This window comes from Botryllus schlosseri, chromosome 7 (genome assembly GCF_051294905.1).
Source record: "Botryllus schlosseri isolate E-star chromosome 7, Bs_hap1, whole genome shotgun sequence".
NCBI lineage: Eukaryota > Metazoa > Chordata > Ascidiacea > Stolidobranchia > Styelidae > Botryllus > Botryllus schlosseri.
The window spans coordinates 3187643-3201047 of record NC_137242.1 but is presented as its reverse complement, the minus strand read 5'-3'; the positions used below and the strand labels follow the sequence as shown (position 1 = coordinate 3201047).

At 40.0% G+C, this 13405-nt stretch overlaps 1 protein-coding gene across 1 annotated transcript in view; it reads right to left on the bottom strand.

The window, feature by feature from the left end:
• Positions 1–5431: 5431 nt before the first annotated feature.
• The window catches only part of LOC145443397 (uncharacterized), a 32125-nt gene continuing 24151 nt past the window's right edge, over positions 5432–13405 (bottom strand). Inside the window, exons 14-18 of the mRNA XM_080321369.1 lie at positions 12733–12838; positions 12080–12218; positions 11012–11146; positions 8046–8175; positions 5432–5855 (exon numbers count right to left, since the gene is read on the bottom strand). Coding sequence (XP_080177495.1) covers positions 5691–5855; positions 8046–8175; positions 11012–11146; positions 12080–12218; positions 12733–12838 — 675 coding nt within the window. The 3' untranslated portion in view covers positions 5432–5690. The remainder of the gene's footprint in view (positions 5856–8045; positions 8176–11011; positions 11147–12079; positions 12219–12732; positions 12839–13405) is intronic.

Sequence of the window (13405 nt, the reverse complement as noted above, 5' to 3'; positions counted from 1 at the left end):
CCTGGTCGTGTGCCATTGGACCCACCGGGTGGGGACCGATGACACGTTCGAGCAACAAATTTTGAACGTCCATAAATATTTTTTGAAAAGACGGATATTCATGTATATGTGTGCGATAGGTAGAGCTTGTATCAAAGTGCTGAGCCAGCAAAAGATCTGCTGTTTTCGGCTGAACATTTTGGGGCCAGCGATCATTTTCCAATTTTTGATCCATCGGTACCACATCTCCCCTACAATGTTCTTTACAATTCTCTGTTAGTTGCTGACGAATACCCCTGGCAAGTGTCAGCCTAAAATATTCGGGTTTAATTAATTATCAACATTTTATGCAATTTTATAAGCTATTAGTTGGGTTCGGACTCAAACTAATAAAGAATTTTGGACTAGAATAAGGGCAACACAGTAAAATGTTCGTGAAGTCATATAGCGTGTGGGCCTGGCCTATATCCTTGTTTACAACGTTAGAATATATATGGAGTCAAAGTTGGATTCAAATTTTCAATTGGCGGATTGGCGGGCGTTCTGACTGGTTTATATTCCTCGATCGACAGCGGCCTAAGTATAGCACACTGCATATTATGAAGGAACGTGTTTTTATTGTCGTTACTTGTCCTAACCTGGCTTTTAGACCAAATTGAAACAGAATAAGACATACAAATGATATGCCAACTGCTACGCAAACTAAACATGACACCCACAGGAGCTGGCGGCAGTCATCCGAGATTTCTGACGCAGCTGATATCCTTTGGCCCAGACTTGGACAACTAGAAAATTTTCAGCTTTTCTGAATTAGATTAGTATTAGAATTAGAGCTGCACAGTTTTTTTCTAATTATATTAGAATTAGAATTAGAGCTACACAGTTTTTCAAAATTAGATTAGAATTAGAATTAGAGATACACAGCGTTTTCCAAATTAAATTAGAATTAGAGGTAGCCCACTCAGTTCGGAAGAACTTGGAAATTGAATGAAATTGTACATGGGAAATGAATACATCAAAATTCAGTTCATATCAAATCACAGTGCGGGGTGCAAACGGCCGTCAGGCGATAAGCGCCACATGTTTTTTGTTTAATAAACAACAACAACAGTGCATTCCCATACTTATGAGGATGGTTAACTGCTGTACACCAAGCTTGGCTCGATTTTTACTACACTTTAATGAAATAATGCTTCTTTTATGGTAACGATGGGCATCGCCCATGTTAGTCAGAACGGCGATGTACTAATAACGTAAAGTTTTAAAAACTAGAATATTGTTCTCAGACTACAAGCTACTCTAGCAGGCTATTATTCGTCATAATATCTACTATGACTGCACGGTGTGAGTAAGGCGATGGCGGCTTAGCGGCTCACTGCAATAGTGCAATATGCCTCGGACAAAGAGGCATTCTCAGGAAACAATAATTAGATTAGAACTAGAATTAGAAAATAGCGACATTTCACAAATTAGATTAGAATTAGAATTAGAACATAAGGACATTTCACAAATTAGATTAGAATTAGATTACTGGCATTTCGCTCTAATTTAGTTAAATTATACAACTAGAGTTATCTAATTGCCCAAGTCTGCTTTGGCCAACAAATAAAGCGCTCCCATTCATATCGGCATACCTAAAGTCTCTGACAAAGCCTTGTCTGTCGAAGACAACAATGCACTGTCCTGAACACACACAAAATATCACAGTAGAATATCGTACCGCGTATATCGGATCGGGCCTACCTTGCTGCAGTGATATACAAATATCATCGACTACCGTTGAAACAAATTGGTTAGCGCATTCGTATATAATTGATATAAAATATACATGCACGCAATAGTATATATGCATAAGCCAGACAAATAATGTTTTTATAGCCAGAACAAACTGTGTAAGTGTGTATGCTGATTCGATTATATTTACGCTGGCTGCTACCACGAAAGACGAGTAAATATGCTACTTCAAATGCAACGTCCTTTGATATGTAAACTTTACCCGAAACAAATTGACAGTCTCGCCGACTCGTATTCACCCGTGCATCTGCTAAATTTACGATAGCCTGAAGCACATCTCCACCGCAGTAAGACTGAAAACGCTCCCTGTGATTGAAACGAGAGTATAGGTGAGCCTTCCTGCTCTGAATGTAAAGTAGGTTGGTGCGACGAGAGAAATTGGGCCCAAGTATGTACTAATGTTATGACGTCATGTGTCTTTTTCTGAGGTAAGTGGCGTTTAGAATGAATGTGTCCGCGTATAATGTAGATCTTACGCATCGCAACGTTTAGAATTACGAACGCATGTGAGGTAAGAAGCTGTTTTGACTTTAATCATGATAATTCTAAATCATTGATTTAGTAAACTCAGTGACCAATATATCATCAATTCGCGATATTAGTAGAATGTTTGGTTTGGTTTCGTTTCATTGTATCACAATTTTTGTGATGTATTGAACTATAGATAATCAACCCACGGAACTGATAAAAATGGCTAATAGACCCAACCGAGAAAACTTTCTACGTAGGTTAGATATCTCGAATTGAACTGATAAAAATTGCTAATGAACCGAACCGAGAAAACTTTAAAAATCAGTACCGCATACACAGTTTGTACACCAACTACTGAGGGCGTTCATTTCTGTGCTCTGGTGAGCACAAATTATCAGCACACGCAATCGACACGCAGTAAAAAGCGCGTAAACCTTATGACTGTCATAAAGCATTCGCCGTACAGGTAGATCAAACACCGACCTCATTGCATAAACCGAACCATGAACAATGAACATTACTACGTCAAGGTGTTGTCATATGATCATCGGACGGACTCGGAAAGGACTGGGACCGGATATTGTACTATTTGTGACAGTCGGATTATTATTAGACTTTGTTTCGGATAATTTCGGATAGTTCTGAGGTTCTGACCCGACGTAACTTTTGATTTCAAGCCAAAAGAATAAATCGTCAGCTCGACAACCAAACACGGATATTGAACATTGTAAATATCCTGTGACAAGACTGGTAGCACTCTAAAGTTGTTCTGTCAAATTTCCAAGCAAATATACATCAGCAAACCCCAACTATATAGCCTTTGTAAACTGTATCTTATCTCAGCAAAAGTTCGAATTTTTCGGATTCTGGGCGAGATTTTTAGGATTTCTTTGCATATCCGGATGATATCCTTGGGATTTGGACGGATTATTCCTCAAAGACTCCAGGTGAAATCGCCAAGTTAATGTATCAGTTCCACTGCGGTCATTGCCCTGAATATTTTAATGACTTCTTTACCTCGGAATCAAGAGCGCACAAGTACAACACACGCGCGTCCACGCCGTCTAAATATCATATGATCGACCGAAAAGATCATCACTATATCAAATATGCCGGACCTGACGTGTGGAACAGTATCCCGCCTGCCATCTGACAGTCGACGAGCACGAGCATGTTCACATTCAAATCAAAATAACAGCAATTTCTTCTAAATAAACACCAGACTGGACCACGACCTGACCTATCGATCTTGCCTTCCGTAACATTCTACCTGTTTTTGTCGCGTGCTTTTTCTATAGTGTCTTCTTTTACTTTTCATTCAGTGTGCAAGCCTCCTCTTTACACCTTCCTGGCCAAGGTGGGAGTTTGATTCCAAAGACTACTCCAAGTCGTTTCGACACCTTCCTACCTTTTCATTGTATCGCAATTTTTTGTGCTGTATTGAACTGATAAAAATTGCTGTGAAACCGAACCGAGGAGTCGGATCGATTCAGATTCTCAGAAATCAAAATCCGTTCATCACAGCTATAGTCACGACAAGGATGCGACAAATATTGCAACACGACACCACGATTGGAATCATCCCTGACAATTTTAGCGGAATCCGCGAAATTTGATGTTCCATATTGGTATTCCGTCTGTCCTTCTTTACGAGGCCTTCTTCCTTGCTCTTCGGTTGACAACATCTCAAATTCCCGGCTTGGTGGCGTCGAGAAAGTGACGCGTGCCAGAAATTGTGCAAAGGGGTTATGATGCGATGACAGAGTGGAAGGTAACACTGGCGTAAATATTTTACCTGCAGTTTGAATGCATTGACTTTCTGAGGGAAATGGTTGCTTTTATCGTTGATTTGAGAGCACACCATTTAGAGCGTTGCGCGCAATGCCCCTTGGACCAACTAGGGTAACTCCCACCGGTATGGTGTTTTCTGGTATGTATTACTTGATTTTATCAATATAGTTTAGGATTTTACAAGTTACTAATCCAATACTGTATCAAAATCGCATATTGATTGACTTCACGACCACAGCAAGCGCTTATCACTGACACTAACGAAAAACTCATTCATTCATATACAATCGATTAAACGGTCTCACGAGCTCATGCATATTCCGCAACACTATATTATACACTTTTCCTGCTGTGCGGCAGACAGTTTTAGAGTGAAGAAAACGTGAACTAGACCAGATATATCTGTCACAAGACTTTATTTGGCAGAAATCGATTGCGCCCTGGTTAGTAATTGATTAATTTATTATTATAATCAGCTTACAATTAGCTTTTCGGCACTTTAAATAAGTGGTGGGTGCTGGGCACAATCGAGTACCAAGTGATTCAGTTCCTTGTCGAGTTTTAAATTTCGTTTAGAATATTCCAGTATCAATCATTATCACGTTACAGCGATAAGAGAGCCCTGAAGAGTTAAATGCGTCTTAGGTTTCTTATATGTAGGTTACCATATTTACGGATCCGGAAGGCCGGACACTTTTTACAAATCGTAAAAGTCAGATTACCGGACTTCAAAACTGCTGATCCTAACATTTTTACGGGAAATCTTGTTGTGTTGACTAAAAAAAGGTCATTTTCCCGTCTCGACTCCCTATTGACCCACTTTGTAATAATACTGCTGCGGTGTTGACTATATAAAGATCATTTTTCGAGTCCTACGCCAAAAACATCCGCTCGAACATCCACATTACAGATTTCGCGCCATTTATGGCATTTTTTGGTTGTGTCTGCCCATAAGCTTGGTTGTCGGACCAATTCCCAAACAGGAGGACATTTAGGCGTCCTCGTAGGATATTTTCGTTTTCATGAAAAATAAAGCAACCCTATGGTATATATATGGTAACCCTAAGTAGAACTTAATCAAAAATGAGTTTAAATTATAGGTAACCCATGGCATAAAGTTCTGAGATAGCCCGCTGCAGGTCGATCAGTGCAACAGGTGGTCAAATTAGTCATGGCCTATGGTAGTAAGTATAGAATTTGAAAATAGCAGAATTTAGCTGATTTCTGAAGATATTTCTTTCTTTCCATTGTATTCCGATCAAGATGATTTAGCATCGCCTTCAAATACCTACTGTAGATTGACGAAGTGAATAACAGCCTTATAGAACGACCATCTTGACTCTAATCTATATCCCTATCGCGTATAAGCTTCTAATATAAAACACTTGAGCAGGGATTATACATGTAGAGTCGACATCGATTGTTACTAAAAGCATGCAAATTTTCAACACGCGATGTTGCATCAAACCAATAGCATTAAATTGATGTTGTTGTAGTCCACAAGACAAGTGATTACGACCATCAAAGGTATTGAAACATCCGCGTTTCCGTTACTGTCCCCGTTATATGTTTGACTGCTTTCACTGAATTTCAGCAACATAAATCGCAGCTTTTTTCTTTGTATCGCTGCAGTAAGTACCAATTAAAGGAAAAAATTAACTTTGATTTGCCCTCTCGAGGCAATTGAGCTCTGGAAATTCCCATTGGGGGAGACAACGATCTTGTGAAGGGTTTTTCAGCCTGTACAAAAAGTCGTCAATGTCCACGTCCCAATCGTCCAGAAAGAAGAAATGGAAACATCTTCCCCCTCTGGCGAGAACCTGCGATAAAACCCGGATATATGTTAGCAATCCTGACAACGCGGTGTACATTATAAATAATGCCTTACATAGGAATATATGTAACGCTAGACAACTAGAAAACTTTGAGCTTATCCACATTGGATTAAAATTAAAATGATAGGTACCCTGTTCTTTCCAAATTAGATTAGAATTGAAATCAATGAATTTCCAAAATCTTGGACATTGTCTAAATTCTGAATTACAAAGAAATACAACAAAATCAAGGACATCTCATCTCACTTCATGTCAGATCAGAGCTCATTATTATAAGGACGAGACTGGCAAATGTCTGTACGCCGAACTCGGCTTCTTTCGCTCTAAACCAGTGGTTCTCAACCTTTTTTGACACGCGCCCCCCTTGGAGATGGTCAAAAAACTCGCGCCCCCCTGACCCCCCTTGCTTTTATCGTCATGTCAAAAAGAGCACATCATCTAATACAGAAGTTGGCAACGTTTTTGATAATCATGGCCGCATTTCGATTGCTTATGTAGCGTAAGGCGGCATTCCAGGGCATAGCCGCAATGAACGATCTGGACGCAAAATTATTATGGTAAAGTGTCCATATCCATTCCCGGTGAACACCGGACTATTCTACTTTTCACAACGGCCTATGGTACGCACCAAAATCGCGAGTAACAATGTTATGAATAGTTGCCGGGAGGTGCATATTGTCGCGCGGAGCGCGAAAATTTTTCAGGGCCGCGAACGAATTGTTATTTCTTGCCAATTCCCATTCGGATCAGATTAAGAAGGGCGCTACTGCATTAAAATCGAAAAATGAAGTCTTGTTGAATTGCGTGGAAGGTGAAGAAAATTTCAAGATTAATTAAAATCTCTCGAAAATGCGGGAGTGAATTCGTAATTGCAATTTGCATGTCTACGGCCGCCAACACATACTAATTGAATTAGGCGTCGACGGCCGCTCAAATTCCCTTCTACGGCCGCAGGCTGCCCACCCCTGATCTAGTAGTATACTTAAGGGATATCTTACGCCAATTCTGAATCTGCATTCCAGTTGTTGAGTCTTTTACATTGCTGACAAATTTCTCCAAACTTGTTTGAAAATAAGAAAAAAACATTGAACAAGACATCCATTAATTAGGTAGGTCACCCTAGCTGAGACTAATCCTGATGCTGGTAGTGAGTACAGAGAGCAAAGGCGTCGTTCTGTCCTGCCAGGCTAAATTTGATCAGTTTTGGAAAATAATTAAATTGTCTTGATTTATAGCCTAATTGAGGGCGAAACCGGGCAACCTATGTTGCATCTAAGTCTGTCTTAGGCAGTGCAGTTCGCAAGCTACTAGTAAGAGATACCCAGCGCGACAAGCTTTAGGCTACTGTCAAAGCTATGAAGCAATGAATGACTTACACGTGGTAATTGCTCTCTATATCTCCAAAGAATTTCAAAAATTTGCTCAAATGACGTTGAAATCAGACTATACTCCGTTGAGCGCGGTTGCTAGAGTTTGTATTTTGCATGCTTTCTTGAATATGGAATAAATTTCGTCTTCATTAATCGTCATCTCATAATGGATGTGAAAGACATGTTCAGACATGTACAATTTATACTGACTTTGTCAATTTCTCGCGCCCCCCCCCCCTATACTGACTTCGTCAATTTTTCGCGCCCCCCCTGAGAGCCTCCCGCGCCCCCCAAGGGGGGCGCGCCCCCCAGGTTGAGAACCCCTGCTCTAAACAGTTAACATGCATCCTTTTTTTTCAGGAAAGCCAGAAATTAGTTCGGAATTGGATTTAGAGCATAGAAATGTTTCAGAAATCAGAATATAATTAGATTACCGGCATTTCGCTGTAATTTGTCTAATTTGTCAACTAGAATTATTTATTTTTACTTAGAACGAAAACTTTGGGTCTAAAATTTAAATTTTTGAATTACGACGAACTCAAGTAGTTAAGTTTCGCGATATTGTATGAAAGTTCGGAATTTACCGATGCACAATTAGAGATAATTGCTATATTTTGTGATAATCAGTCAGTATAATTTTAAGGAAAGTGTGTAAAATGTAAAATGAGAGGTTTGCATACAGTACAATCATTGTACGATACGTTGCAAGGAAATTTGACAATTTTGACAAAATTTTAACTTTTTTTACATGCCCAAAAATAATCGCCCTACTCTATTTCGTAATGTCTGGCTACAACATGGTTACCTTTAAAATGTTCTTGCAGTTTTCCTGCAGTCCGATCCCGATTGCGTACACGTTCACTTTATTCAATTTCAGCCTGTACGCCATTCGCTGGAATTCCTTGTCGTCGCCACCAAAGTCACAATTTGCGCAACTGAATGAAGTTGTAGGCGATTACGCAAGTAGCCTACTCAAGTATAGGTTACTTCCACCTGAGTTGGAAGTTACGACGTTACATTCAGATAATCTACGCAGTTCCTATTTACCGTATTCTATAACCAGAGGAAGTCAAAAAAGTAAACGTTGTCTATATACTAGCACTTCATCAAGTAGTTATTATTTTAGATTACTTCTAGCTAACAGTTTTCAATTTTTTAGTACAAACTATGCCTAGAATACTCACTTCAACTCAGTGCCAATGATGACAATACATTGACAAGTTCTGCAGATTTGGAATGCATCAAGTTCATGGACTGGCAACTATACGACATGGCGGTCTTGTAATATATGGCAAATATGAAGACCTTTGTTTATCTCTGTACTTAGAATTAGAAAAGGGTATACGCTTGTACTGTACACAGTACATTGACGGGGAAAATAAACGCTGTACCCATTCGTATTTTTGAGAGTAGTACTGGCGTATATCACACGATGTCAACTTCTGACCCTAATAAGCAGAAATGACGCAAGGCATCGCTATCAGTGGGTAAGGACATTGGTGGGTTCGTTAACGGTACATTTATGGGAACATGCGGTATTTGGGAGAGTAACACTGGTTTAAGTCACCCGGTATCAACTTTTGACCCTAATGAAGAAGAGATCACTTTCAGCGAAACCAGACGCTGGACTTTAGGCCTTTCGAGTAGCCTATAAGCAGCGCTTCCAATCTCTGCTTTGCAATCCCAAAACGGCCATAACGTAGATAGATGGATCGATTGTATGTATACTAACTTATGGAAAATCGATGAATCGTGACAGACACATTTGATGGTACGGCGCTAATAAGAGAGCTTGTTATAATCGATCTATTTTTCAATTCAATTGATTCCAGTAACAAGTGACTTCTGACCCGCTTAGCAATTTCTCATCGTTATCAATAGTCAATGTATAGACCAGTGGCTCTCAACCGGGGTAAGCATTTTCAGGGGGTCCGCGAAACCTCCAAATTTGTAATATGGTTGACAACCTAATTTGTATTAATCAGAGAAATCACGAGGCACTTTCACTTCAACTGTTGAAACTTCAAGACTCACATAAACAGAATGACAGTCTGAGATGAAACACTCTACTGAGCAAACTAATTTTAAGAACCAATAGCCTACTTATACTATCGTATTACTGAGTTTATAGATGTTATGTTGGGGTTTCCAAAACAAATTGTTAGTAAAAATCCATTTTCTCCTGTGATGTAAATAACAGCTATTCCAGAATAACTTCAATAAGAGCTGCTACATAGAAATTACTAGGCATGACGTTATATGTTCCGTTTCTAAATGTCGATGCCATTTATATCATACCAAAAATTGTCGTCTGAAGCGTTTAGGGTAATTTTTACATTCGCCACAACCTCTATCATTGTGCGAATTGATTTCCGGCACCCGTTCATATCAAATCGGCGTCGTGGATTTTAAGAATTCGCTGCAGAAAGTCTTTCTAATTTCTACATAAATAGTGTGATGTTATTTTCCAGAAAAGTCATTTTGTTTCTCTTTATCACTAGCCTATAGAGCTAATATTTGCACAAGACAGATGACGCTTGCACGATACTTGGTGTGAATTTGAACAAAAACTTGGGTTTGGGGGGAGGGGTTCCGCGGGGGTCCGTGACGGTCCATAGGGGTCCACGAAGACAAAAAGGTTGAGAACCACTGGTATAGAGTTTGAGTTGTTTTTTGAAGATATAGATATGACCAGAGGCGGTCAGTAACGAAGTACTTCTACTTTTTGATGTACTTGAAGTAGATTTTGCCTGCTCGCACTACTTATTAAGTAGTTTCGATTTTAGACTACTTCTGGTTCTACTTGACATTTTTCAGTTTTTTAGGCTAAAAGGCGTAAAATACCTACTTCCTTACTTACTTGTCAACCGCCACTCCTACTTCTACTTGAGTACAAATTTCGGCGTTACTTCTACTTCTACTTGAGTAGCGTCGGTGACTACTTTTACCACCTCTGGATATGACTCGAAATCGGCATGATTATTATGGATGCTAATCTTAGATTGCGTAAACTAAGTTACGGGAAAGATTGCGCCGTTTGTAAAACTACCGATACAAACTCATTTATTTTAATGAGGCCTTCCAAATACACCTGGCTAAGGTGGTTAGTAAGTAAGTTCCTCTACTTTTCCGAGTAGTGAAGTAGGTTTTGCATTTGCAGTAACCCGAAAACTAGAAAGACTTCGTATATATACTTGCAGTACACTTGTGCTAATTACTCCAGTGGTGATAAAATTGCATTGTATAATAATATTGAAATGAATATACTATTCAATTGTACACCGAAGTTCTGTACATCCAAGAAGCTCTTCAAGTGGTTATATTTGAAGACTATTTCCACTTCGACCTTAACCGTTGTTTTCAAGCTAAACTACTAACTTTTTACACTTCGGATTATGTAAAGTAGTTTTGTGATATGCTTACACCGATTTTACGAGTGAAATTGTCATCAGACATGGGAAAAATAGCCCCGTGTCAAAGTAAATTAATATTTTTCGACAATTATTAGTAGAGTCATTAGTCATTTGGCTTTACTCGCCAAGATACATCTTACAATTTCAAAAGTAGCCACCTGTAATTAACTGCGAATAGCATGCGACTAAATCAAACTTTATAAAACTGCTTGAGAACCTTAATTTCTAATTCCGGTTCATATAATTTTGGCATGTATATTTGAAGTTGGTACGCTGTATTTGAGTAGAAATCTACATCGATGCTTCTACATTTACTTGAGTAAAGACCATGACTACTTGGACCAAATCTGGTTATTACCCGTCAGTCAGGATGAACATATCCCCCTCCGCATAACTGGGGTCTCTGGCGCCGTTTTTCTCCAAATATATTCCGGTCAGCACGTACTCCAGGGCTTTTTTAATGCACGACGAATAAGAGTAGTCCCGGTCGAATCTGAACAACAAAATAGCAACCCTTTCCAAAGTCGGATTCGAATTCGATATTAGATTTCGAGATTGTAAATGATATGTAGTAACCATTTCAGTAAGCAGTGTAAGTTGAGGCAGAACCTAATCTTGAGTACTCCGAAAAGGTAGAAGTATATTTCATTACTGAACACCTCTGAAACTTCACTTATAAAAGTGACGCGAACTGTTTCCAAAACTACAACCAAAATCCCAAATGTACCTTTGCCTAAAATACTATAGTCAAGTATACAAATAGCACTTGGTGACAATGTTGTGGGAAGACAGGATAGCAGAAAAGATAGCGTAATGGTGAAGCGTCCGGCTTCTTGATCGGTAGGTCGTTGGTTCGATTCCCGGCCGCGTCTGACGAAAGACCTTATTAGTAACACTGGTATCCATGACTTCCCTGCTTGGCGCTCATGTATTACTGGGATAGCATGGAGAGATGGTGCATGACTTAGAAAGCCGTAAAGGCTATATCTGCACTTCCTTGTCCAGCGGCGTATGCACATCATGCAGTCATGGCATGCATATGCATGCACAGATCGGGTGTATTTGTATCATGAGTCGGTGTATATGCCGCAAAACATCAAGGACAAAAATAAACTACGTCCTTTCCTTTCCTATACAAATGGGAGCGTGTTCGAAAATCACAACCAACTGAGTAAGGATAGCGGAAGTAGGCAGAACCCACTTGAGAACTTTGAAATGGTAAAAGTATATTTCGTTTCTGGCGACCTTTAGAGATATTGGAAGAGAATATTGATGGTAGGCCTATACCTCAATATATCAATGTGCAATCGAATAGCATACTCATATTGAAGTAAACCCGAATATTTTCTGCTGACACTCGTCAGAGGTAATCGTCAGCAACCAGTAGAGAATTGGAAAGAGTATATCAACGATCGTCTGTACTTACGGTACTCTGTCTATCATGCCCTTTACTTGAACCCTGCTCGATGTGGTCGTGAATGGGAAAGACAGCAACTGGCGGGCGTTGAAAGTGGCCATCGCCACTCTGGTCTGATACTTGCCGAGAGCTATGGATCCACACAGAGCTGCGTTTCGAAAAAACACTTTAGCATGCTCTTGGCGAAAAATGTGTATTCACTTCACACCCTTGTACCATGTACCACCCGTGGTACACGGAGGGAGACAGAGCGTATATAGCCTACCTCAGACTTACTCCACGGAATAAATCGAGTACAACATTTTAATCCGAATTATGCATGCACGTAGAAACGTAGGAACGTATAGTGCGAGTGGGCACGTAGGATTTATAACCACAGAATAATTCTGAGCTGTAAGGTTTTGTTTTCCTGTACCATGAGTGTATGTGTAAGTGTATACTGTATATTCACACCGGTATATCACGGGTGGTACGCGGGTGTAAATACACACTTTTGGCTAAGAATGCGGCTACCTCTGTACATCTCTGATTATAATCATAGGCTATGCTCTGTTCGCAAGCATTTGTACAATTGTGTGACTGCATAAAATTTTGAATAGCGCCTATGAAACGGCCACGATTGAAATGACACTGTTGACGGCTGCGAAAAGTTAAAGCCTCACAATCGATTATAGCTTTGCTGACTTCTTTCATGGTTTCAAATCTGTCTTTCCCGACGCTTCCGCTAGAGTCCAAGTAGAATAGAACATCTCGTGGTTTGCTTTCTCCCTGAAAAACAATAGCTGGCTGCCAATAAGTCACGTCCAGTATAGAGCTAATCGGGGCAAAACTGGGTTTGCTTGTTTGTTTTCAGGTACTCATGGTGTTTGTCGACTGCTATGGTCATTTACACCAGGCCAATCTTCCGTTTTTATTCCGTAGCTGCCGACTTGTATCACGGCCCACTTTTAGGCTTTTATAAGACACTTGCTTACACGGATGAGATGGCGAGGAGGAGCCTAGATAAACCTACAACATGTAGGTAGGAATTCCGGAGTCGACCTCGGTCGGACTCGAGCCCGCAACCCGCAACTCGTGTTGCAGCTATTGATTATACCACTATACGCTATCTCGCCACGGCAAAACTGGGTCTAGAATACTTTCTTTTTTACTTGACAGTAAATCGCTTCTACTTCTACTTGGGCAGAAATTTACGGCGTTATTTCTACTTGAGTACCAACGATGACTGCTTTGACCAGATCTGGTTTTTCCAAGTTCGTTCTATAACGGGTGGGCAATTATTTTTTATCCGCGGCCCAAATGAGAAGCAGAAACACGTTGGCGGGCCGAGTCAAA